Source organism: Hippichthys cyanospilos, chromosome 21, assembly GCF_059441005.1.
Source record: "Hippichthys cyanospilos isolate Australia breed blue-spotted pipefish chromosome 21, RoL_Hcya_1.0, whole genome shotgun sequence".
NCBI classification, from domain to species: domain Eukaryota; kingdom Metazoa; phylum Chordata; class Actinopteri; order Syngnathiformes; family Syngnathidae; genus Hippichthys; species Hippichthys cyanospilos.
This window is the reverse complement of record NC_142389.1, coordinates 6,225,330-6,249,511: the sequence shown is the minus strand read 5'-3', so window position 1 is coordinate 6,249,511 and position 24,182 is coordinate 6,225,330. Positions and strand designations below refer to the sequence as shown.

At 42.1% G+C, this 24,182-nt stretch overlaps 2 protein-coding genes across 6 annotated transcripts; one reads left to right on the top strand and one right to left on the bottom strand.

Moving 5' to 3' along the window:
• Positions 1-3,939, top strand: LOC148406364 (CD209 antigen-like protein D). Its single transcript, XM_088404681.1, has 7 exons — positions 1-119; positions 186-260; positions 1,295-1,399; positions 1,476-1,562; positions 1,951-2,102; positions 3,058-3,182; positions 3,247-3,939. Exons 1-7 carry the CDS (start codon positions 53-55, stop codon positions 3,443-3,445), a joined length of 810 nt encoding a protein of 269 aa, XP_088260807.1. The 5' UTR covers positions 1-52; the 3' UTR covers positions 3,446-3,939.
• Positions 3,519-21,085, bottom strand: LOC148406363 (zinc finger MYM-type protein 4-like). 5 transcript variants are annotated; one of them, XM_088404679.1, is made up of 28 exons: positions 20,883-21,085; positions 19,649-20,054; positions 19,125-19,525; positions 18,872-19,052; positions 17,552-17,742; positions 17,220-17,464; positions 16,320-16,500; positions 15,427-15,630; positions 15,190-15,343; positions 15,000-15,115; positions 14,765-14,929; positions 13,647-13,797; positions 13,390-13,562; positions 12,002-12,149; positions 11,841-11,924; positions 11,573-11,650; positions 11,255-11,286; positions 11,001-11,175; positions 10,370-10,482; positions 10,103-10,292; positions 9,110-9,238; positions 8,918-9,030; positions 8,100-8,280; positions 7,867-8,018; positions 7,679-7,793; positions 6,272-6,511; positions 6,063-6,201; positions 3,519-5,005 (listed from the first exon to the last, which is right to left on the bottom strand). In XM_088404679.1, the coding sequence occupies exons 1-28, from the start codon at positions 20,943-20,945 to the stop codon at positions 4,756-4,758; spliced, it is 4,770 nt and encodes a 1,589-aa protein (XP_088260805.1). In that variant the 5' UTR covers positions 20,946-21,085; the 3' UTR covers positions 3,519-4,755. The 5 variants fall into 5 exon arrangements, 4 of the variants coding, with proteins under 4 accessions (XP_088260805.1, XP_088260806.1, XP_088260803.1 ...); XM_088404680.1 differs by having other exon boundaries at positions 18,872-19,028; positions 19,203-19,525; XM_088404677.1 differs by having other exon boundaries at positions 18,872-19,525.
• Positions 21,086-24,182: the final 3,097 nt, after the last annotated feature.

Below are 24,182 nucleotides of genomic sequence, written 5' to 3'. Positions count from 1 at the left end.
AACAGGAAGACGGTCAAGTAAAAGATCTTGCGGCTTTCTTCACGGTGCCAAAATGGCAGAGCCGGACGTTCTCTACTCGGACGTGGTTTTCCTCAAATCTCGAGGAAAAGCTCCCAATGGTGAGCGTTGAACAGCAAGTAAGACACTTGTACATTCTTCTGTCATTTTTTTTTCTGTTTGATCAGATGGAGCCTCATCAGCGGCAGAAACAAACTACGCCTCCATCAAGGTGGCGAAAACACAATCGGACCCACAGCACGGTGGGTTCACCTTCTTTAAATTCGGTCATGCCCATGACTATGTGTAAATGATTCATTTAACTTCAAATTATAACTGACAACGTTGTCAATGACAGAACAGGAAAAAAAAAGACGAAAAAGAGGAACCAGCAATGTAATAATTTAAGGAGTCTCTTACACCACCAGCATATAAACAACAAGCAGTAACAACCACATTTTGGGAACAAAAATTGGTAACTTCTTTTCATATTAACACTTCTGATCAATTACAAGTAAAAAAAAATATGATGCTGCTCAGACAGAACAAGAGATATAAACAGTAGAAAGAGAATTCCATAAAAAAACAAAAGTATTTCGAATTGAGCCCTGTGGAACACCTCCTGTGTAAAATTAATATTACAGTATTTTTGAGTGTCATGATTCATGCAGTTGTACATTTGAGTGTACTGTATGTGTCTTATCCAGTAGTTGTCAAAGTGGGGTCCGAGGACTCCTGGGGGTCTGTGGCCTGACTGCAGGGCAACCAGTTTAATCCATTCAATGCCAGCGACGTATTTGCAAGTTGTTGTTTTTTTTTTTTTAAGAGTCCAGACATTCAATCACAGATACTTAAGTATCGATTTAATACTTAAGTATCTGAAAATGAATTAAATGAATGAATGAGAAAAAAAACGTAATAATACGTCGCTGGCATTGAATGGGTTAATATATTTTAAAAATGTAAAATGTCAAATTGAATCTTTTGGTAAATAAAAAGGGCACTTGAGATCCACAAATGTCTAATTAATAACCTCATAGAAAATAACAGGATATATTACTTGCAGCAGTAGTATTTAATAACAAAAATCTTTCTACAAATGATTACAAATTAAAAAAAAAAGTTTCCCAAGCTGTGTTCTACGTTTCTCCAAATATAGTACATAGAGTGTTATACTGCTTGAAAGGGGATTTAGATTGGATCCCTGTGGTGCACCGTTGCTGCCAAATTGATTGATTGTAATTAATTACAATGTGTGAGTGTTATGCAGTGTAAAATTTTGGATTTGTGTATCCAGACACAAATGGGAAGCCCGCGAGGTCAAAGTTGACATTGGAGAGAGCAGCCTTGTTGGTATTGTGCATTCTCTTGATACTTGCACTTGTCGCTCTTTGTTGCGTTGGTGAGTTACTTTATTTAGCGGTTTACGGTTAATGCTGAATGCATATTATTCATCGTGGCTTCCTCGTTTCTTGCAGCTTACCTGAATGTGCAGGGTAGGAATAATCTCCAAAATCTGAAGGCTGAGCATGAGGCGTGGAAAGCCAGTCAGTCAGCGCCAACAAGTGAGTAAAAAAGAAAAAAAAATATTAGTTTGCTGCTTATCTTGAAGGTTGAGCACAAAGCTAGCCTCATTAGCTTAGCAAGCTAAGCTTTCTAGCATTGTGATGGAGCCTTGTTTGACTAGCTTAATGTCAGCATCTTGGCTATAAAGATTCTTACTTTATAAAAATAAGTCGACGCCCACTTTTCAAATAACTACGCGGATGACAATGAATTTTAGTTCGTAGCAAGATGTTAGCATTTTGAGCTAACAACAGCAGAACAAAACTTTATTTTCCAAGACAGAGATTTTTTTTTAGATAATCCAATAATTATGCAAAATTATTATCGTGACATGAACAATTTGAGCTAATCATGGTTTACCAAAAACTCTCTGCGGTACCTTCCAAGATGGCGCCTGCAGAAGGTGTGACCAAGGTTGGGAGCTTTATGGAAAAAGTTGCTACTGGTTCTCATCTATCAATTTAACCTGGGAAATGAGCAGAAGCGTTTGCCAGCATCTACGCGCAGACCTGCTGAAGATCGACACCCGGGAAGAGCAGGTGCCGCTCACAAGTCCACGAGTTCTGCCTAGCAACAAATGACCAGGGTTATTCTACCCCCCCCCCCTCCAAAAAAAAAAAAAATTAAACAAAAAACTTTGTGACTCTTCAGGGGCTAGATTATGCACTTTTGTTGTGGAACAAAAACACTCAGAAAAGAAGTAGCCATAATGTTCTACTTTTCTATTATTTGATAAACATTAGCCTATGCTAGCTTGCGAACATTCACTAACAAGCTAACTGCTAGCTTAAATGCTAAACGCGCAATGCTAATCGCGGGTTATTTTAAGTGCTAAAGTAAATGATTACTTCAATAATTGTGAACTAAAGTAATCACTTTATCTCCTGATTATCTTGAGTATTGGGGGGGGGTGTTAAGTTTTATACTTCAATTTGGGTGCGTTTTTCAAAAACACGATTTTATGTCCACTCCAGACTTCAAACGCAGCATTAATTTTGCTAGCTTCGTCGTCTCGATGGCAAGCAATTGTAGACACAAAATGCATTTTGACAAATTTCAGAATGTATACATTTTCAAATACAGTATATTAAAACTGGTAGAATCGATTGCTTTTATTGAAGAGTCACGAATACTTTCACAATGTATTCATTTTATTTCACGGACCCCCTACACTCAAGTCCCTGCGGACCCCAGTTTGAGAACCACTGCTTTAGCCAACAAATATGTACATTTTTTACAAACAAAAAACACTAACCGGTATGTGCCTCATGCAACTGTTTTGCTTTTCACAATAAAACGCAACTTTACATTTAACAAAATAAAGTACCTGTTACCATAGAAACATAAAAATAACCACTCGATATGTATTTATTGGAAGCAAAACAGATAAAAAAAAAAAAGTACTCCAATCTAAGCTAGGTGGTAGCGAATTTATTGCACCTGAGCTGCCGATGTGACATCATTACTCACCTGTATGTGGTCTTACCTGATTAGAGCTTTGTGGAGAGACAACTAAGAGACAAGATGGACTTCAAAGAGGATAAATTCTGGATCGGCCTGACAGACGCCAAGCAGGAGGCCGAATGGTTGTGGGCGGATGGTTCGCCTCTTAATCTGAGGTAGGAAGATCAAAAATGTTTTTTTTTTTAACAATGTCATCATTTATGTGCGCATTCTGCTCAGCTTGACCTTCTGGAGCCCGGGCGAGCCGGACAACTGGCCGGGCGAGGACGCCGAGCACGGAGAGGACTGCGTCCGTATGGGCGAGAAGGACGGCGCGCTCGACCTCCGGTGTTGGTTCGACAAAGCCTGCGGCGCCCGGCAAAAGTACATCTGCGAGAAGGCGGCGCAGACGGGACGACTGTCCTGCAATTACTTCTGAGCGCGAGTCAAAACTTTCATCAAAGTGCCCGCGGCTCCAAAATCGAATTCCCATGAATGTAACGCCCAATAGGTAACATTCGCAGTTTTATTAAAAACAAAACAAAAACAAAAAAAAGAAACAAAACAACAATACAAAATGTGTGTCAAGAGATACATGAATGAATATATGTTTTTATTTGTACATAGCTAATATTTGGAAAGGCCATTTTGTCTTCTTAAAAGGTGCTTTGAATCACAAGTACGATGCGTTCAAATAGTTTGACTTGGCAAGATTGTTTTGTTTGTCCTAAACTACACGAAATGAACACATTCTACAACAGTGATTCCCAACCGCAAATGATCCAATTTTAACCTATTTTTCTAAAAATTATGATTTATTTTCCATAAATACTGCATCTTTATCTAGACTAGTGATGTATGGGAAATGGCAGAACAATTCAATGTTCTTCCACCAGGGGGCCAAGTACTAATTCCGAGTGATGGACAGATGAAGCTTCATGAAGCATTTGTGATATTTTTTAACTCTTTTCAATGGCATTTAAGCGTTAAAGATGTAGTGGAAATTTATTACATTTCCATTGCACCAATGTTAGCTTTAAACCAAGAGCACCATCTAAAGGAGTCAAAAAAATCGAATGGACTCCCCTCGAAGATCAAAGTACCGTGTATAACGAGTGCTTCGTGAAGCTTCATTTTCCCATCGCTGCTAATTAAACAGCAGTGCTAAGAAAATGAAGCTTCAGTATTTGTGATGATTTTGAACTCATCTCCGTTTTGCTTGTGCAAAAAAAAAAGGAACAACTTCCTACTGAATATTTAAACCCAGTGTGCCACCTAGAGGGATTCAAAAATATCACAAGTGCCTCACGAAGCTTCATTTGTCCGTCGTTATGTAACCAGTTTTCAGTCATTCAGAAAAATAAAAACTTAAAAGGGCAAAATTTCACACAGAGTGCATTAGAATAATTTCAACCAACACCTTTTTGTGAACTCGGCGCCTTGGCTCGGTAAAGATTGGGAAACACTGATCTACTTAACACGGTACAAAAATGCGGACAGTGTCATCTGGTTGTCCATTGACGTTGGTCGGACCTTTCGAAACAAAACAGGATTATCGAATACATTCCAAACAAACAAAGAAATGTTCATTATGGTAATCCAAGTGTGATCCCTTCCACTTCAAAGTTTTTGGAAGGTCAGCTTCGCCGCCTTTAGTGTCACCGGAAAAGAAACAAAAAAAAAAGTCTGGTCCAAATCCGAACGTGGCAACTTGCCTTCAAGACACCTCTGGAAGAGTTCGCGGGCTGCTCACGGCCACTCGTCGTCGTCGTCGTCATCGGCGAAGGCGCCGCCGTTGGCGTCGTCGTCTTGGGGGCCCGGCGTCTGCTGCCGCCTGGTGGCCAGGTGCAGCTGGCGCACGGTGAGGATGCGGGTGAGCATGGCCTCCTTGGTGTCCTCGTCCAGCGGGGTGGCCGAGAACCACAGCGGGCTGTTGGGCACGCAGCAGCGCTCGGGCAGCAGGTAGAACACGTCCGTGCGCTGCTTGACTGTCTCTGAGCTACACGCGCGGGCAGAGGAAGAAAAAAAAGACAATAATCCCAAAATAAATAAACAAAAAAGGTGCCAATTATGGTGCTTCATGTTCCAATTAATTTGCTCTTATTTTGAAAAGGAAACTACTGTTCCTGTTACGGCATTATTTTAAAAAAATATGTTTTGTAGTAAAACCTCATATAAGACCTAGTAATCAAGTAATCATTTACTTGGGCAGTAAGTTACCAAAGTACTTTCGTACTTTGTTTGCACTTATTACTTAGTAATACTTGATCATTTCAGGTATTAAACGATTGCAACCCTAAAGTTGATTATTTTAAGCACTACAATTACCTAAAGGTAACCGATTAGTACTTCCAAAACAAAAGTAATCGCTTATATTCTTAATGTAGAAACACAAGTAAATGATTAAATTGACCAAATCTTTAGATACTAAAATAGTTGATTACTTTTGTACCTGAAGCTTGAATAATTAAGTACAAAAGTAATGAATTACTGTTCAATACTAAGTTACCAAAATCACGACTTTGGTACTTTGTTTGTACTGCTTACTTACTGGTAGTTGATTATTTCAGCTATTAAGCAATTGAAAGTAATTGAGTATTTCATTACTTCACTACCTAGGGTAACTGATTATATCAGTACTTAATTGCCAAACGTAATCAATCATATTTGTACTGTAGCAACACATGCAAATGTGTAATTAATTGAATAATGTGTGTACTAAAGTAGTGCTTAATGACCTAAGGTAACTGAATGCTTTAGTACTTAATTACCAAAGGTAATCAATTAGTTTAGTACTATAGTTCCAAGAGTAAATGATAACTTTAGTGCTTAATTTAGCACTTAGTCATGATAGCTATTTTTGATGTGGGTTGAGGAAGGTTTATTTAGACAGAAGTGGTGCTTTGCTGCCACCTTGCGGCGTCTTGATGCAAAGGATTTCTGTTGAAGTGTGTTGAAGAGCGCCACTTTGACAAAAGTACCGCTTTGGCGCCGAGCAAGTAAAAAAATTCCCTCCCAAAAGATCAGGGCAACGGCAAGCCTCCGGTGACACGTACCACTTGGACATGTAGAATTCGTAGAGTCGCACGGGACAGCGCAGAGGATTGTCCGTGTTCTCCTTCATCTCCAGGATCTTCTCCTCTTTCACCTCGTCGTCGTCGTCCTTGCGCCTCTTGGCCGGGAGTCCGTCCATATCTACGAAGGCGCAGAGGGCACGGTCAAGCGGCGCACTTTGGCGTTTGCCGCCGCGTCGGCGAGCCCCGACCGTCGCTGGGCGTGATGGGCGGGTAGAAGCGCAGGAAGGTGGTCTTGACGTTGCCCTGGGCCGTCTTGGTGCAGCGCATGACGTGGGCGAAGGAGAGCTGGCGGTGCTGCTCCATGCTGGTGAAGCCGAAGTTCTTGCAGAAGAAGTAGAGCAGCGTGTTGAGCAGCACGATGGGCGAGTACACGCCCAGCTGCTTGCACTCCCACAGGAACTCCTCCTCCACGCGCGAGTGGATGTAACCTGCCGCCCCAAAACAAATATTTAACATTAGCTATTATATGTAATATTACCTTCTAAATATGGAAATAAGCCACATCACAGGTGAAGAGAAACTATGGTGTATATTTTCAATGTACATTAGGCAAATGGGGACAGGAAATATGGCGCATTTGAGCTGTGTACAATATATGTAAATATGCTACATTTAGCTGTATAAATAAATGCAGGTGTGTCAATATTAAATTATAAAAAATAAGGCGTTATGATCAGTAAGTTACAAGGAGAGGTGAGTAAAGAAATTAAGCCTTATTTCAAGATATCTGTAGTCACAAAGACAGCACAGTCCTTATAATAGGCTGCCTCCTTTTGGCCGAACTCAGAAATACAAATCACAAAAGACAACTTCCTGCAGTTTAAAAAAAATAAAATTAAATTAAAAAAAGGAACAAATAGGTCTGAATAGTATATAATGTAAATTTTAGGGAGAGGTGAGTACAGATACCAGCATTATTTCAAGGTACCAGTACTCATGAAGACAGCAGCGAATATTGGCTGCCCCCTTGTGGCCGTTTTGACAAATGAATAGATATTTCCTGCAATTTTAATGTAAAAAATAAATAAATGAAATTTTGTTGTTGTTTTGTGGGAAATGTGTGCATCAAACATTTTAGTAGTATCAATACTTGGTATCGAAGACTACTCGAGGATTGAGAGCTTAAACTGGTATCTAAAAAAAAAAAAAAAACGTGTAGAGATTAAATGTGACGTTCTAATAGTACAGAATAAAATTGGCACATTTAAAATCTGAGGTTCGAGCCTTTGAGCATGACTGGTAAATATGTTACGTTAGGAGTCAACAGGTAAAATATGATGCAAGCTTTTGCAAAATAAGATAAAATATGAATTAAACATGAAAGATTCCATGCACTCCTTAAAACTATTGTGACTGCTCCATTCAATGTCTTTTTTCTCAGTGCTCATGGCTATAAAAGGCGGGACCTATCTTGGCGAGCGCTGAGGGCATCAGACTGAGCGTGTAGAGTTGGCCGCCTTTTGCGTGTTGACAGGTGTCGTGTCACCCTGATTATTTTGATGAATTATTGCACAAACATAAATTGATTCAAAAAGATCTGATTTTGTATTGATTTGATTTCACAGAGAACAACTGGTAGCTTGTTGGAGACTCACCGCTAGATGTGAGGGTAGGTTGGAAGCCTCTGAGCATGTTGGTAAACTCGGCGGAGAACTTGCAGTAGAGGCTGTCGGTGAAAATGTTCTCCACGCGGCCGTTCTCAAACAGGTGCTGCGAGGGGACGGGCAAGGTCGTGAGCGACAAGCGGAAGGGGGACCGAGCGGGCTCGCGGGCTCGGTCTTGCCTGCTGGATGCCGAGGCAGAGGTAGAAGAGGCTGTCGGGCGAGTACTGCTCGCCGGTGGGCCGCTTGACCTCGGCGATGAAGCGACACAGGCCGTAGGTCAGCTCGGCTGAGGTGCAGCGGAGGATGTCTTCTTTCAACACCAGGGGGCGCACTGGGCGGAAGAAGAAAAAAAAAGCGTTTCTGATATGGACTGGACGGGATCCGTTTTGAAGCCGTTCAAGAGCGGGCTCACTTCCGATACGCGGCGTCTCCATGTCGGGCTGCGTGTCCCGCCAGCGGATCCATCGCTTCCAGGCGTCCACGCCGTACTCACTGTTCAGCTTGGGGATTTTGGGGGTGGGGGCGGAGCTCTTGCTCACAGAGTCTTTTCGGGCCTTTTCAGCCTCGGCGCCTTTGTTTGACTTTTTACGACCCTAACGGAAAAACAAATAGGTTAATAGTGAAGATGGAGCTTTGGACAGGAAAATGGACATGATTTGAGACGTTGAATCTTGTGGCATCGTTTGTTACGTGTGTAATGTGGTTGATGGCCGCACTTGTGGCTCAAAACTGGGGTGTAATCACTTTTTCCTGAATAATTCCTGTATTCATTTGTTTATACACATTACCAACATAGAGAAAGTTAATGACACTAAAATACAAATCAACAAACAAGTAGCATAAATATACAATTTATTCTTTTTTCTTTTTTTTTTTGCAAAAGTAAGGAAAAACAAGAAAAAAGTGGATTTTTCTCTTATGCACTTGATCCCATGTAACGAGCTATCATGGCTCACCTGTCGTTCATGTGAGATTTGCAAGCTGAGCTGTGATTGGTTGTTACATGAGCATTCATTTTCACTCAATAGCAATGGAAAAAATGTTTTGAAAGGTATTAATTGTGCATGAAAAAGACAAAATATAATGTTTACAATTGCTGAAAATAGCAAAGTGAGGGACACAAAGTACTTTTTTTTATCTTTTAAAATTAAGAGTTGTGTGTATATATATATATATATATATATATATATATATATATATATATATATATATGCACATGCTAATACTTACCCTGGTCTCTCTGGGTTTCCGTGACGACTGTCGTTTCCGCGAGCCGGTGGCCGTGGGACTGGCCGGCGGCGGCGATGACGACTCCCGCTGAAGGGCCATACTCTCCAAGGTTTCTAAGGGGGCACAGTAACGGCCCGCCTCAGAAGCAAGGTCGTAGGAAATCGAGCGGGGCCGCCAATGGGGATGCCTCACCAATGGGGAAGTCGGCTTCGATGTCCATGGGAGGCGGAGGGACGGCGTCCGCGGGCGGAGGAGCGTTGGGATCGTCCCAGCTGTTGAGCAGCCTGGTCAGGTCGTCCGTGTTCAAGTCGTCAATCGCGTCTGGGAAAGAAACACGGGCACGATTTCACTCTTGTATATTATTTTTTGAAAGGCGTCTTAAAATTACATCAAGGCTAATTTTGTTAGCCTGCCAATAGCATTTAGCGTTGAGTAATAGCATTAAGCTAGTGGACTTTCTTTAGTTTTACGTATGAATGTAGAGAAGGTAAGTAAATGAAAATAATATTGCCTCTAATCCAATTAATCAATAACCACAGGTAATGACTTTTTTTTTTAACCTCCAAGTAAAGCATATGATTGGATGCTTACAAGGTAGAGCGAATGAGGTAATGGACTTGAAAATGCCAACATTGATTGAAGCTTAAGACCCGGAAATTATTAAGTTATAATTAACTTGATTGATTCGTCATTTTTAAAAATGGATGGTTTGAAAATGAGCTGCACCGTTTTACGTTTGCAATTGTCACTAACTACTAAATTGCTATATGTGGGCAAGTTATGCACAATCTTGGAAAAGTTTTTACATGAGTTACGAATGTCACGTTTATGTTAAAAGAAAAAAAATTCAATGGGCTTATTTTTGAAAAAAATGGGTGGATTTACTACTTTGATTAAAATTGTAATCATCCAGAATAACTGATCTGACGCCCTAAAAATAATATATTTTTTTACCAATATCCATTATTTACCTTAATGTACCAAAATTTATCTATGTTGTGGAGAAACTAAATAGACCACGTTGAGCAGAAAAAGGTCAGTTTTCATTCAGCCCAATATGTGGGGGAAAAATAAAGGTCATAGAGCTCCCTCTATTGGTGGAAAGTTGGAGAAACACTTAATAGAGAATTGCCAGACTGAAGTTAGCCCGTAGATTTGAGGGCCAAACACAAAATGTTCTCCTACCTCCGCCCTCCCTCGTCTGGCCGTCTTTGTCCGTCCCGTCGCCTCCGTTCGTCTCCGACACCATTTCGGCCATTAGAACCAGCTCGGCCTCGTAGGGGTCCTCCGGGAACTTGTCCTTGATCTTCTTGATGGTCTCCACGATGCGGTCGGCGTTGTCCATGTTGACGGGCAGGAACACGGGCACGGGGAGCTGCGGGACAGGCGCACGCGGTCACGCGCGCGCGGGGGCGAGGATGCTCGGCGTTGACCGGTGGAGCCTTTACGTACGGGCAGGGGTACGCCCACCGAGTTGGGGGTGATCTGGCTGTACATGCTCATGGGCACGGGGACATACACCGGCACGGGAACGGGGACGATCATCATCTTCGGGATGGACATCTCTAAAGGAGCAACAGCAAGGGCAACAGTTTTGTTTTATTTTTGACACAACAATGAAACAATTTGGTGTTATTTATCTGCAATGGGTTCCTTCCATTAAAATGAAAGGAATTACTTTTAGCACCTAAAATTGGATTTAGAACTTGATTAAATTCTTGATTCTGAATTCATCAGCCATTTTTAGGGATTGGTTGTCAGGACTCTTCTAAAATAATGTGTCAATGATGAGTCAAGTCAGTCGATACTCCACAACATGGTGCTGGAATCTACTTCAAAATAAAAGTGTTAGCATGAACCCCGTTAACTTGACGTACTCGTGACGTTGCACACGATATAAAATAACGGGGAAGAAAAAAAAATCTAATTATTCAAGGAATCATTTCACTTCCTAGTTCATTTGTGTTTACCTTTTAAGTTCAATACATTTGCATTTAATTTTAAAGAACCTTTGCTGTGCGCATGACTGTGGTAATAATTTCAAAACGTAGCTTGCAAAATGCTGCGGTGATGGTAAGCGTACCCGTCTGCGCCTCGACGTCAACCGTCTGCGTCCGGCAAGAGACGCCCTTGTTCTGCACCAGCGGCTTGCACAGCAGAGCCTTGTTCTTCATGGTTCTGGAAGCGGTGGTAGATGTGGAGCTGGCGCTGGTGGAAGGAGACGGCCTCTTCTTCTCCGGACTGTCGCTAATAATAATCTAGTGAGGAGTGGGGGGAAAAAAAAAAAACGGTAAATAACTGCCACGATGTGGATCTATTTGCCGACTGGCTGCTTACCAAATCTTGATCTATTGTTTGCGAGTCGGCACCTGCAGACAGACAAAAAATACACAATGTAAAGGATTAAACGCTTTTTTTTTTTTGCTTTGTCTCTGTGATTAATTCTTTGATGTGAGTATTGCAATAGGAATTAATATTTTTATATATATATATATATATATATATATATATATATATATATATACACACACACACACACACACACATACACACACACACACATACCATGTGCAAAACAAGTAATCTTAAATGGACTAAACCAAATGTTTTGAAAGACATGTTTTAAATTTTGAGTGGCAGTGAGATAAAACATACCTCCTCTACTTCTGGTGCCCACGGCAGAGAGAGACTCTTCTCTTCGTTTTCTTGTGGTGATTTGATATTCTCCTTCTTCTTCACACCGAGGGGGAAAAAAAAGGTACTAGGTGATTTTGAATCTGTTTATCAAAGCAAGTTTTAAAGGAATTCCAAGCACGTGGCATGGGAGGCTCAGTTTCTCAAATGAACTCATTCACCACCAATGACGGCTATAGACGCCTAAGATCCATTTTTTTTCAGTGGCTGGCGATAAATAAGTTCGTACTTTGCTTGGCGGTCTTGCCAGGGGAGGCGTCATCTGCCTGCTCCTGTCCCGCCAGCGAAACCACATTAGCGATGACGGGCGAGGCTGCAACAACAACGCGGGCGGCGTCAGGGCGCTGGGCCGTTAGCGTGCTAGCGCGCGAAACGGTGCGGGCGGCTCACTCGGCGGGAAAACTTCGCCCTGCGTCTTGATCTGGACGTTGCAGAAGTGGAAGAGACACGGCAGGTCGCAGAAGTTGCGCACCTCTCCCAGAACGAAGAGACTGTGCTTCTGTTTGCCTTTACGGCCACACGAGGCGCACTTTGCAACCTGGACAGCGCATAAGGAAGTCAAAATATGCTATATTAGAGCTAAATATGATCTCAATAAGTTCAAACACAAATTAGACAAAAAATTAGATGTCAGTTTGGTGCGCTGGGGTATACTGTGGTGACCAACATGGGAGAGACGGCCTTTATGAGATTAAAGGTATGAAAGAATTAAAAGGGATGGCAGACATGAAAAACTTGAAGGAACGGAGCTTGCTCAGTAAACAAATCCGTTTTGTGTGGAAAGTTTACAAGAGTTATGGCTTGCCCTCAGCTCAAATAAAAGTTCAAGATGTAAATACGGTACAGTAGCGGTGTATAGAATCGAGAGGCGTTAACATTAAATTGAAAGATCATCTTTTAAAGTAAACGGCAACTATTTGAAGAAATTGACTACTTCAAATATTGCAAACTTCAAATATTCCACAGCTGATTTCACAGCCTCTCAACAATGGTGGAAAAATGGTTTTGTGATCTATGTAATGTAAAATGACTTTATCGCTCATTCTATTAATCGTGGAATATTTGACAATATGATGAATTCAAAGAATATTCAATAGTGACAGCCCTAATAAAAACATACAAATATGACAATATTGGTAAACTAACTCTAGGGGTGGATTTATCGTATTTGATCTGATGTTTGGCTTTTTTTTATGTGACTTAACAAGAAATTAGGTATCAAAAAACGATTCAATATGAGGGGAATTATATTCCGATGGAGATGTGAAGACAAAAACAAAAAAGATGCGATTTTGGTTGATTAGAGGTGTAGGAAAATATGTTAACTATGCATGTGAGAATGAAATATAGCATAACTCCAACACATCAGAGACGTCTGGACATAAAACATAGCTCAACTATGTGACACTATAGGTCATAGGTCACCAACCCATTTGAAAGAGAGTTCATTGCATTACCCGTTTGATTTACACCGCCAGAATTATCTTAATATCATCTCGAGCGATGATTTTAAAAGCGCATCAACAAATCTAACCGAATTGAATCTAAGTTCGTGACTAGTCAATATGTAATGAGATTTTCAAATCAAGAGCAGATTGATTGGAACATGAAGCAACTAATTGCTAAATTGTATTAAAGTGACTCCTTTGTAATATGATGGACCGTTTTCTTTAGTTTTGTGAAATATGTATATGCGTTGTCATTAGTGATGCAAATTAGCAAATAACGATGGTCTTATTAGAAGGTGGCAAACGTTTCCCTTGAAATTTTGGACTTACGTGGCAGAAGAGCATGGTGTAATTGGAGCGGCACTCCTCGGAGCAGAACTCCTCGCTGGACTCGCCGTAGAGCGCCTTCTCCAGCTTCTTGGAGACGCACTGGCAGTAGGAGCACGACTTGCAGTGTTTGCCCCAGCGCAGGTCCAGGTCGTGCTCGTACAGCAGCTTGCAGCCTGCGGGTCGGCCGAGTCAAGGCGGCGCCGCCGGGGAACGGGGGGCGAGACGGCGGGCGGGCGGGCGGACGGGCGCTCTCTCACCGTGGCTGCAGAAGGAGCAGTCCTTGCCGTTGATGCGCTTGACCTCGCGGCTGATCTTTTCAATCTTGCAGTACTCGCACTTGGAGATGATTTTTTTCACGCTTTTGAAGGCCTGGCCGCAGCTCCAGCTGCACACGAACACCACCTTGTCCTGAGCCAAGGCGGAAGAGGATTACTCGCAAATTTTTTTTTTTAAAAAGACACTTGGGGTTCCCGGTTCAACTTTTTCACTTTCGTATACAATACTGATAATGCAGACTAAAGCGGTAGTTCTTAAACTTTTTTTTTTTTTTAGTGATGTGCCTCCTGTGAAATATGTTTTCAGCCAGAGGGAAAAAAAAAAAAAAAAAAAAAAAAAGACTTAAAACATGCAACCCGTGTCTGATTTATTAAACTTAAAACTATTAAACTAAATTAGAACCTTTCAAACTTTATTTCTATTGGTCCACAAAAAAATATCCAATATAAAGCTTCCCCTTTTGCATCATAGAAGAGATAGGCTGACAAAAATAAATAACTTAATTATTAAATTATTATTTAAAGCTCAACATAAAGTGTCAGACCTGTTCTCAAAAAGAAATAATTATAAATATTTGTCCACGGAAAAAATATTAAAAATAATGCGTCTTCTTTTGGGATTACTGTGTAGATCTCCTCACAAAAACAAATCATTAACTTAATTATGAATAAATATTTATCCACAAAAAACTATATAAAGCTTCAGACCTGTTCTCAAAAACGAATAATTATAAATATTTGTCTACGGGAAAAATATTAAACATAAAGAGCCCTCTTTTGAGATTACTATTTAGGGGGGCATTAAGATAGGTAGGGGTGTTCCAACACTTTGACTTTTTCCACTTCCGATACATTACCGATACTTCAACTAATATTGTACAGATATCAGTTATCAGGAAAAATGATACTTGCTTTTTATTTATTGTCATATGGGATACATTCCGGAGCATTTGATCAGTTTTTAATTGCGTTTTGACATATCAGGTAGGTTGATTTTTTATATTTTTAAGTGACCTACTTTATTGGCATCAATTAAAAAAAAAAAAAAGACATCTTTGGGATTGAATCAGAAATAATTTCTAATCGTGCGGAACCGGCACCTTGATGTGGATGACGTCGGGCTTGGACGACATCTGACGCGAGCACTGGGCGCAGTCGAGCGAGGCGGCTTGCGGCGGCGGCGGCGTCACGCTGGGCTCCTGCCCGGACGCCACCGTCAACTTTGGGAAAATGGTCACCTGCTGCTTTTTCATCTTGAACTTATCCTGAGACGACACACGGGCTGGTGTTAAATCCATGCCATAGTCAGCCGGCGCGAGCGCGGGCCAGCGCTACCTGAAAGGTCATGACGCAGGGCAGCGAGCAGAAGTTTCTGATGCTGGTGTCGGACATGGCCAGGTGGTACGCCGGCAGCGCGTTCTTGCCGCAGTTTTCGCAGTTGACGAGTGAGCCTGACGCAAGAGAAGTACGAGCGGTCAGGACGGCGTCTTGGGGCTTCGTTTAGACAAAAGGGGTGCGTTGGCACCTGAGGAGCTGACACTCTGGACGGTGAAGGCCATGATGCAGCTGCTGCTGCAGAAGAGGCTGACCGAGTCGTCTGTGGTGCTTTTGTTGTGGACCATGTTGGCGAGCGGACGCGGGGAGCGGCACATGGCGCACGGCAGATTCATCTTTACTTTCTTTCATCGTATCAAAAAACAACAGAAGATCATTGAAAAGGGTTATTGGGTGCGTTATTAAGGCGGGCGCTTTACGTGCGAACCTTTTTGTAATTGATGAGACAGTCAAGGTTGCACAGCGTCTTGCTGCTGCCCTCCATCTTGAGCAGCAGGGGGCGCACGTGGCAGAGGGTGCCGCAGTTGGCGCAGCCCGTCATGGTCAGCCGATTGGCCGTGCGGAAGAGCTTGAAGCACGCGTCGCTGCACATCTTGTGGACCGTGCCGCTCAGGACAACCTCGTGCTTGCTCTGGGGAGAGAGACATAAAAAAATAAAAAAAGGCTTCCATATGAGTGTTGAGGGAATTAATAGAAATTCGGCCATCCCCCAAAAAATTGTTTATCAATTTAATCCAGTTTTTTTGGACTATTTTTTTATAAATAAATTTTTTATAAATATAACAAAGTTGCCACAAACACACACACACATACATATGTATGCATGAAAGTATGTGTGTGTGTGTGTATATCAACATATAAATTAGTGGGAGTGAAATAGCGCCATAAGATTTTTTGTCCCTGCACAGCATATTTTTTTTATTTTGGCAAATGAGTGCATGGGAAAATGCACAGTTTGCTTTTATTTAATTATGTTTTTTACTGCTCTGAATGACAGTAAAACACGCTGTAAAAGGTGGTGGTAAATGTCACCATACCAGATGGCTCACTGAGAAATTAGCTCTCTCTCGATGTACTGTATGTGCATTATACTGCCCCCTGGAGGCCAAAACAATTGCCAATGGCTATTCAATTGAAGCAAAAATTAGAACAAACGCTCCCATTTTTTTTTTCATTTGCCAATTTTATTACTGTACTGTAATAGTTGCTTTTTTTTAGAATAGTATTTTTCTCATTAAAACCATTACATTTCCTGAAATTTCCAGACTTTCTTGAACGCATCAATTCCCGTGCAGCTGCGGCGCGTTCATATGGACTTACGATGCCGTATTTGGCGCACATGCTGCAGGCCGATTGCAGCTTGGCATTGGAAGCGGACGTTGTTTTGGCGTCGGAGCTTTTGTTGAGGTTGAACGCGCTCAGACACATTTCGCTGCAGAAGCCTCTCGTCACGCCGTCCACATCCGGCGCCAGAATGATGTCCTGAGGGCGGGAAATGTTTCTAGAGGGCAGATGGACGCACAGACACATTTTAAAATTGTCAAAAATTGGCAGAATTTTATTTATTTATTTATTTTAAACAGCAACACAGTGGTGTCGAAACACTATCCTCCATTCATCAAAGACTTCACAGATCAGACGTTCCCAATTCAAAACTGTATATTTTTGTAGGAAATGGCGTGAAAAATGAACCAACGCCACTTCACTGTGACTGACATTGCTTCTTGGTTTTTCGCCGTGACCTTTTATTGCTCCTCTGTAAATTTTGCAAAGAAGTAAAACTAACATTCCTGTGAGTGAACAACGATGGACTTGTATGTTGGTTCAGTCTGCTTGCTTCTTTTATTAAAAATAATACAGCAGGTTTACATACAGAAATGACAAAAGAGGATTGTTTTTTTTGTTATATTATGTACATAGAATGTACACAGAAAATCAAATCCCAAACAATCCATTGCACGCTTGTAATGTGTTGTGCATTTAAATACGAATACTGCGAAATGAAGAGTTATTTGACGCTTCAATACGATTAGGATGCACTTCATTTAATGACCACTAGATGTCCTCCTTAAACTGCGTCATTGAGGCCCCGAACAACGAAACAGCGCTCCTGAAAAAGATTCGGAGCCCCACTCGGCCATCGCTAGTTTTACGAATTTGGTTCTTCTAAGTATCGTAATGGGCCTCGAAAAAAAAAAAAAAATCCATTTGCCGACTCACTTTTGGCAGCGGTGGCAGTTCTTGACGCTTTTGGACGAGCTGAGCGAGGAGGTGAGGCAGGCGGTGGAGCAGAAGAGCGACGGCGAGCCTTTGCGCTGGAACGCCGTCTGGCCTTTGACCAAGCGCTTCTGGCAGTTGGCGCACAACATGCTCAAGGTGGACGAAGACGGCGGGCGTCCTCGTCCCCGCCGGACGTCGCCGCCGGGGGTCACGGAGTACACCGAGTCGATCTGCAAGTCCTCCTCCTGCAAACGCGAAAGTGAAGACCTCGCCTTTATTAAATGAAGGCGTCCCCTCACAATCTGATGAGCAAGGACGCGTTAGCGAGCGACCTTGGCGGCAACGGGCTCGTCCTTCACAGCGGAGGACGCCGACACGAGGGACAGCTCGTACTCGTCGTCCTCGGGCTCGTCTTTGATTTTGATGATCGGCGGCGAAGACGACGAAGAGGAACCGGACGTCGAGAGCTGAATCACTCTCATCCCGTTGGTCATGTCGGACGCTGACGCCGAGCTGCCGGACGCTGAGATGAAGAAAAAAAAAGAAGAAAAAAAAAGATACTCAATTAATCTTCCTGAGAGACAACTTATTAATCTGTGTCCACTGTAGAGGACATTTGTTTTTGGTCTATATCTTCACATTCATTGGAGCGACCCTGCTAAGTCCCGATGTCCTCAGAAGAGGACATCCTGGCCTTTCCAATCATGTGAAATGTCTTTGGGTGGGATGCAATTAATTGCCTTGCGGAGACAAAATGGACACACCAGTGGACACAAAGGTATCGGCTGGCTCTCCAACATCAATTTGTATTTTTACCAATGATTTGGGCCTGACCAATTAGATGTTTTGCTTTTTGTTTTTTATTCTGTCCACTTGTTTTTAACCCTTGTGGCATTATGTTACAAATTATGAAAATTCCTTTGATTTTTTTAATATCACAAAAAAAAAAAAAAAAAAGACTAGGGAGCTGAAATTTGCAGCAGACAATTAAAACACTTCAAAATGCAACAATTCTGACATTTCTATGTGATTCCAGCTGGACGTGTGAGATTTTGTCTACAAAAACAATTATTGTCCAAATTTTGGACCATATAAAACCATTATAATTACAATTTTTTAGATGCATTTAAATAGGATTCATGACATGGATTTTCCTGCGATTTTTGCAACATTCTGTTGAGTGGCGGTCAAATTATGCCAGCAAAAAGAAAATTCTTTGTTTACGTGTTTCAACTCCAGACAGTAGGTGGCGGTAAACATCAGTTAATGGCTATGTCTTAAAGTGTCATCATCACGTCACAGACTACAAAGACAGACCATCCCAATTTATTTTTTTTTGTGGGCGTTAAAAATGTTAACCCCCCCGCCAAAAAAAGCAAAAAAAATGTTTGTGGATTTTTGATTTATAACCTTATTACAGCTTTAAATGCCATTTTTGATATTTTTCCTCTTAAGTTGAAAAAGAACAGTATTTCTTTTAGCAAAGCAAACAAACTAAACCCAAAAACAATCAAACAAATTCAAAAATTTTTGAGGGGTGGATTTCCATTCAAGGCTATAACTTGACAAACCGAGACAAAAAAATAAATATTTGTCCAAATACAAAGAAACAATGGGAGTGTTGTGCTTAAAAAAAGGGGCGTGTGGCTCACTTGTTGCGGCTCTGCTTTTGGAGCGTGTGGCGTAGAAAGGCACCTCCTCCTCTTTCTGTTCCTCCTCCACCTCCTTCGCTTTTACCTTCTCCACCGGCTTCTCCTTCGGCTCTTCATTCTCCTTCTCCTTTGGCTCCTCAGTCTCTTTCTCCTTCACCTCCTCCGTCTCTTTCTCCTCCACCTCCTTCTCCTTCCCCCCCGATACCTCCTTCTCATCCTCCTTTTTCTCCGCCTCCTCTTTCTCTTCCTCCACCTCCTTCTCCTCTCCCTCTTTCGCTTTCTCCTCCTCCACATCCTTCTCTTTCACCTCCTCCACTGCCTTCTCCTTCACTTCCTCTTCTTTTTCTTTCCCCTCCTCCACTGCCTCCTGCTCTTTCACCTCCTCTACCTCCTTCTCCTTAGCTGTCACCTCCTCCACTGCCTTCTCCTCTTCCTTTTCCTTCTCTTTGACCTCCTCCATCTCCTTGGCTGTCACCTCCTCCATCTCCTTGGCTGTCACCTCCTCCGCCTCGTCCTTCTCCTCCGCCTCCTTTTCCGTCGCTGCTGTCCCCTCCAACTCCTTCTCCTTCACCTGCTCTTCTCCTGGTACTTCTTCATCCACCTCCATGTTGACGTTGGGAATCACATCAGCATCCGACTCCTCGTCTTCTAACACTAACAACAAAAACAAACAAACGTTAGCATTAAGATAGCTGACCTGTTCGGCGGCATAATATGATTGTTTACACCTTTATTTAGTTTATTTATGTATATTCTGTATTTTCAAATTTTGTTTACCTGTGTTTATAGCTGTGCTGCCATTATTATTATTGTCATCATCTGTGCACATCTGAGCCTCCTGTTCATGTTGATCCACGGTACCGATGTCCATCATCTCATCCAGGCTAAAAGATGCAGAACAGGCGCTTTTGATGACAGTCTCCTCCGAATCCGAGTCCTTGGCCTGCGCGGGAGTGGCGTCCATCTCCTCGTCATCCTCCAGGTCGTCCTCGTCCTTTTCGCTGGCCAGGCCCCCTTCCTCGGTCTCGTCCTCCGAGTGGGACGGCGAGGCGTTCAAGGCCTCCATGCGACACGGGACCAGCGGGCTCGCCGTGTCTTTAAGTTCAAACTTGTTCGCTTCCGTTTGGTTCGGGAGGGAACTTGCAACATCGGCTGGGGCTTCGGATCCCGTCTCTTCTGTCGTCTGCGTTACAACAAGAAGATACAACAAAATAAATACATAAATGGTCCTTTTCCACTGCAGTAGCTCCTGGAGTCCAGATGAAACTATGTAAATGAAATGCAAAGGGGGTAAATTTAAGGCGCTCTCTAAACTTAACTAAACTTTAAGTGATCAGGAAAAAAAACATTTTAAAAGGGATTCTGAATTCAGCTTTAAGGTATTTCAAAAATAGCAAAATGATGAAGGAAATTATAGCAATAAAGAAAATAATGAAATGCTCCACGTACATTGTACACAAACAGCCAAAATAATTTACATAGGTGCATTCGTGAGACGCAAAAACAAATATTGTGCATTTTAACCTTTCAGCATTTACGGTTCAAGTTTGCGTAAAATACGGCTAGTTAGTTAATTAAAATAACTATTACTACCACTTGTAAACGTATTATACCAACCACAAAATAACGAGGGAAAGTGTCGGCTTTTAACAACTATTATATAATTACAAAACAACTACTGCTTCCCAATTCGATTTAAAAACAATTTAAAGAGATTCAATTAAAAATAAAACTTTGAGAATTTAACAATATTATTTCATTGTCACGAATTTAAAGATTCGAGTGCCGCGCAACTAGCTCAGCTCATGCTAAGCTAACGCTAGCATCCTGGCCAAGGTGTACGCTGTGGAGCTAGGTAGCTCATAAAGGTAAGCGCGGCTGGGCTTTGCAAAAATACTATAAAACGAACAACGCAAGCAAGTGTGAAAAAATGCATCACTCCGATAAACGCCTTGCCAATCCGATCGGGTTATCGGTCATGTGCGACGGCGTGCAGAAGCTTGATTATTACCGCAAGTCGCATTCCGTCGGCGGCCGGATGTTGACGTCCATCGCCAGTTTCCACAGCCTCCATGTTCGCTGCCAATGCAGAACGCTCGGATTGTGCATAAAAAGACGACTCAAAGCATTTAACTGATTTGCGGGAGGGAGCTGCACCCTGAAATCAGCACCAATTGATCATCCTACGATAGGGAAGTCGTTAGCTTGACCAGGGATCGCTTCTTCGCATGTTTCGCCCGGTAATACACAAAGAAAAATCGCTCTATAAACCTCCTAGTGGACATTACATTTACTACACTCAAGCGGCTGCTTTAAGATGATCGCTTTCCATTTTTGTTGCGCAAAATCAAAAAATGAACACAGTGTGCGGAGAAGAACCTGAAAAGCAACCTCAGAATGTGATAATGTAGTCACAAGCTTGTCCAGTGACGAAATTAGGTGTTTATAAGTAAAATTAAAAACGAACGCGAATACAGCATTGCTTTCAGTGCCAGTGTTTACTTACTCACTTGTAATTTTGTTGCACTTTGTGGGCTACCGTTGCATTGTCTTTTTTCCTTGTAGACCTTGACTACCCTTAACTTGTCGTGAAATGGCAGAAAAAAGCAAAACAAAACAAGAGCACTGCTGCCAAAACCTGCCACCGATAATTGGGCCGAAAAAATCTCAAAGTCCTCCTCTGCTGCAGGTGGCGCTATACTGCAACGACTGTGCCATTTAACTCACAAAACAGTTAAATACCACGTTTCTTAGAAATAATGTCCAGGAGCTCTTCATATTCAAACAAGCGTCTTTATTTTTATTTTACCTATCGAAATATTGAATGTCTCATACTGTATCTTGCTTTGAAGCAACTTTTCACATATTTGACATGTCACACATTCTAAATATGGTGGTAGAGAAGAATATGGTTATTTGAATTTCAGGAGTTGAGTGTTTGTGGCATTCTACACAAATCATAACATTTTATTAATTCACTTAATGAAAATAATGTTTTGCCTTAGAAATCATACTAGAAAACAGAAGTGTTTTTTTTCAGCATGTGACATGCAGAGAAAATATAGCAATTTATTAGTTTATTTTATTTTTGTACTACACACTTTTGGCCACACAAGGCGGCGCCAGCCGACTGGCGTTTTCCTTCCTCAATCTTAGCGATGCCAATTTAGCATCCAACTCATCCATGAAGCCTTCATCCAAAGACTTGGTGTCCGTTTCCTCCTCCGCCTCCGTGGGTAGGAACACGTGAAGCTGAGGGCGTACCGGACCCGTGACGGGGCGCTGGTTGCAGTTCAAAACGCACGGTTTCCCGATGATGGACAGCGGTTCCCTTTTGAGACCATGCAAGGCCAGGGGCCCCACGGGGTCCAGAGGCCCGGGGTCTCCGGCGGTGACCAAAGTGTGGGAGCGAGGCCTGACGGTACGGGGCTTGGAGTTGAACCGGATGGCTTGGGACAAGTGGATGCATGTGGGATGAAAAGAGGGGAAGTCTGTAAGAGTAGGAGTGGTTCCTGGTGGCGGGTGCGTCTTGGAGGGGGCGCGGGATTTGCAGCTTGGAGAAGGAGGAAGAGGAAGACGAACGCAGCAGCAGGCTTCAAATGAGGCGCTGTCCTTTGTGTGGTGCAGGGATGGCTCGCTAAGGCTGTGGACACATAAAATATACAATTTAATTGGGTGAATTAAGTCAATTATTCAAGTCTTTTTTTTTATTTAACAAAACTGTCACTCATTTTTTTTCTGCCACAAGTACCTGCTTATCTATGTGTATGCTTGCTAGCGAATGGCGGCAAAAATTAGCCCAACTTCAAAATAAACCTGATTTCACCTTGCTAAGCTTTTATTTTGAAGGTGTTCCTGGCCAAATGACTTAACATAAGGGTGGACTTGACTCATCTTGCAGGTCATCACAAACTGTTGCTACCGCCATCAACAACGTTTTTCTAAAAATGCATTCACTTGCTAATTAGGGGTGTTAATGACAGTATTAAACAGCGGCTACGGCTAGCAGTGTCAGCAGCTAGCAGCATTTAACCCATTCAATCCCAATGATATATTTAAAAAAAAAATTAAAGGTCAAGACCTTTAACCAGGGTATCCCCCCCCCCCAGATTTTACAAGTGTTTCCCTAATGGAGGGTATAAAATATCTGTATTACAGGAATCAACTATGAAAGTAATGATTACTTTAGGAAATGAGGTGCTAATGAATTAAGTGCTAAATCCATTGGTATAGTACCTACAGTAATCGGGAACTGTACTTCAGCACAAAAAATAAATGTAGTAATTATCTAAAGTAATTGATTACTGTAATACATTGTTTCAGCCGTATTGAGAATTGCCTTTCAGCAAACACTTGAATATAAAGTACCTGGGCTTGAATGTTTGAAGTAATTAAAAAAAAGAGTTTGGGATTAAATGAGTCAAGTGCCGTCATATTACTCATAAATTGTGTTCCTACTGACTTCAAACCAAAATATATGGCAAAAGATTAGCCAAAAATTTCACTAGTTTCCAGAGGACAATACTGTTGCAATACTTTAAAAAAATGTAGACAATCGGTAAATATATACGTGTTGGTTGCTCATTGAGTGGATATGTTCCTTTTTTGTACTCTGTATTTTTTACTGTTCATTAAACTAGCAAAAAGTGTTCAGTCACGGATTTAAAATGGGCAGCCTGGTAGGCAAGCATATCTGGATTAATAATTCAAATTTAGATAAATAATTCACATTAAGTAGAACGGTTATGTCAACAAAAGGGACCAGGAGGATTAAAAACTACATATTGTGCTGTCCACTGGCTTAACATCCATCAAATCCTTCGCTGGAGAGCTTTTCCTTTGAGCGGGTGCACCACAGGGCTCCACATTAGGTCCCATATCAGTTTCAGAGTTTTTATATCCCGTTGAGAGTAACATCACATGAGTAGGAAAGGGGGGGGGGTGATGCTATCTAACGGGGCAAAACAATGCGGCTGTAATTCCAGTCACACGCCTAACTTGCCCTCTGTTGACACGCGAGTAAAGACAAGTTGGGGTCATCGCCGCGGGGTGCCCAGTCGGCTCAGTTTCACTCTCACAGGAGATTCAGATGGTCATACATAAGTTTTTGGAAGTTCCCTAGCTTGGAGGAGTCGATGTGTTCAATTATCAACAAAACCTTGCGGAAACCGTCCAGGATTTTAATTTACCTTAATTGAGACACGTCGATACGCCTGCCACCACCACGCACCCTGGTGGACACTCCAAGCGATGGCAGTCTCAGAGGGGTCTTCTTCTCACTCCTCCGGATGGGAGCGCTGGATCTCGGGTA

Coding starts and splice junctions, on each gene's coding strand:
- LOC148406364 (XM_088404681.1), top strand. CDS start 53: ATGGCAGAGCCGGACGTTCTCTACTCGGACGTGGTTTTCCTCAAATCT. Junction 120..185: donor TCGAGGAAAAGCTCCCAATG/GTGAGCGTTGAA, acceptor CTGTTTGATCAG/ATGGAGCCTCATCAGCGGCA. Junction 1,563..1,950: donor CAGTCAGTCAGCGCCAACAA/GTGAGTAAAAAA, acceptor GTACCTTCCAAG/ATGGCGCCTGCAGAAGGTGT.
- LOC148406363 (XM_088404677.1), bottom strand. CDS start 20,945: ATGGAGGCTGTGGAAACTGGCGATGGACGTCAACATCCGGCCGCCGAC. Junction 15,631..16,319: donor TGTGCGCCAAATACGGCATC/GTAAGTCCATAT, acceptor CTCTCTCCCCAG/AGCAAGCACGAGGTTGTCCT. Junction 10,293..10,369: donor CGGTGGGCGTACCCCTGCCC/GTACGTAAAGGC, acceptor CCTGTCCCGCAG/CTCCCCGTGCCCGTGTTCCT.